The sequence below is a fragment of the Cyprinodon variegatus genome, unplaced genomic scaffold (genome assembly GCF_000732505.1).
Source record: "Cyprinodon variegatus isolate N-32 unplaced genomic scaffold, C_variegatus-1.0 Scaffold282, whole genome shotgun sequence".
Taxonomy (NCBI): domain Eukaryota; kingdom Metazoa; phylum Chordata; class Actinopteri; order Cyprinodontiformes; family Cyprinodontidae; genus Cyprinodon; species Cyprinodon variegatus.
Window position 1 is genome coordinate 963,261 of NW_015150735.1, and position 1,500 is coordinate 964,760.

General features: G+C 38.8%; 1 protein-coding gene across 2 annotated transcripts in view; it reads right to left on the reverse strand.

Moving 5' to 3' along the window:
• oxr1 (oxidation resistance 1) overlaps nucleotides 1-1,383 on the reverse strand; it is a 116,382-nt gene extending 114,999 nt beyond the window's left edge. For both annotated transcript variants that reach the window (XM_015383347.1, XM_015383348.1), the window contains exon 1: nucleotides 1,156-1,383. In XM_015383347.1, the coding sequence (XP_015238833.1) occupies nucleotides 1,156-1,315 (160 nt within the window). In that variant the 5' untranslated portion in view covers nucleotides 1,316-1,383. The remainder of the gene's footprint in view (nucleotides 1-1,155) is intronic.
• Nucleotides 1,384-1,500: the final 117 nt, after the last annotated feature.

Sequence of the window (1,500 nt, forward strand, 5' to 3'; positions counted from 1 at the left end):
GATACGATTCCTAACCATCAGAACCACTTAAAGAATTTAGGGAAGAGGATTAGGGCCACAAAAAAAAAAAGTTGACTGATTTTTAAATATTATTTCAGTTTAATATGAGGAAAAAAGTTAGAATTCTGACTTTAATCTCAGGACATTTTTTCTCAGAATTAGACTTAAACAGATTTATTTTGTCATTTTGCATACACAAGTGTAGACAAAAAGGAATTTCCATTAGAACAGCTGTCTAGAAAATTTTATTTTTTTAAAGTACGGAAGAGGATTAGGGCCACTAAAAAAAAAAAAAAAACAAGATTTTTTTAATATCAATTCAGTTTAATATGGGAAAAAGTCAGAATCCTCACTGTAATCTCAGAATTCCTGCTTTAATCTCAGAATTCTGGTTTTAATCTCAGAATTCTGACTGAATTCTGACGCTAACAAACATGTTAGCATCAAGCTGTAGACATGTCTGTTCTAGAGACTAAACTAACTCTCTTGTTTTAATCACCTTCTGCTCTTCCATTAATAAAATGGCATCCCCAGGACCCCTCGGCACGTAAAATCCATAATTCTGAGATTAAAGTTTGAATTCTGGGATTACAGTCACAATTCTGAGTTTTTCACATATTAAATTGAAATAATATTAAAAAAATTGTTAACTTTTTAAAAATTCTGAGATTAAAGTTAGAATTCTGAGTTTACTTTCACAATTCTGAATTTTTCACATATTAAATTGAAATAATATTTAAAACTCAGTTAACTTTTTCAGAATCCTGAAGTTAAAGTCAGGTTTTTGAGATTATGTCAGAATTCTGACTTTACTCCCCACATTAAAATGAAATGATTTTTAAAAATCAGTTAACTTGTGTTTTTTCCAGACGCCCTTATCCTCTTCCGTAGGAACCAGAACCTTTAGAAGCGGGTCAAAGTCCTTTAGGGTCAAACCAGAAGGTACCAATCAGACACTAACTTCAGCACCATGTCCTAGTTGTTGTTGCATGTCCTGTTTTGAACCACAAACTTTTTCCCGATAAGGAAGGAAAACTGGAGCGAGACGCACCAAAAGCGACCGTTAAAAAGAAGAACAACCAAAGTTGTAATTTCTTTCTCGTTGAAGCCACTTCTCCAACTGTCACCTAGCTTAGCCTAACAGGGAGGACAGACCTGTCTCATGGTGGAGGGGGGGTCTCTCTCCGGCTGCTGTCCCAGCACCGGGCAGCTGCAGCGGGGCGGACTCCTGTCCCTGTCCCGGCCAAAGTCTCTGAGTAATCGCGTCTTTGACCACTCTGGCCCCGCTGCCTGTTATGGAGAAGATGTAGTCCATCGCAGGCTGCTGGGTTTGAGCAGGAGTAAGCGAGCCGCGGGAGGTGGTGTCAGGACGCCTTCTGCGCCCCGCACATTCCAAAACAGGAACTGTTTCAACTACGAACCAACTGCTCTAAACCACCGGTAGTTTCAGCAGACAGCTTCCCCTCACGCTGCAGAAAAACAAAAACTTCTAATTGAATC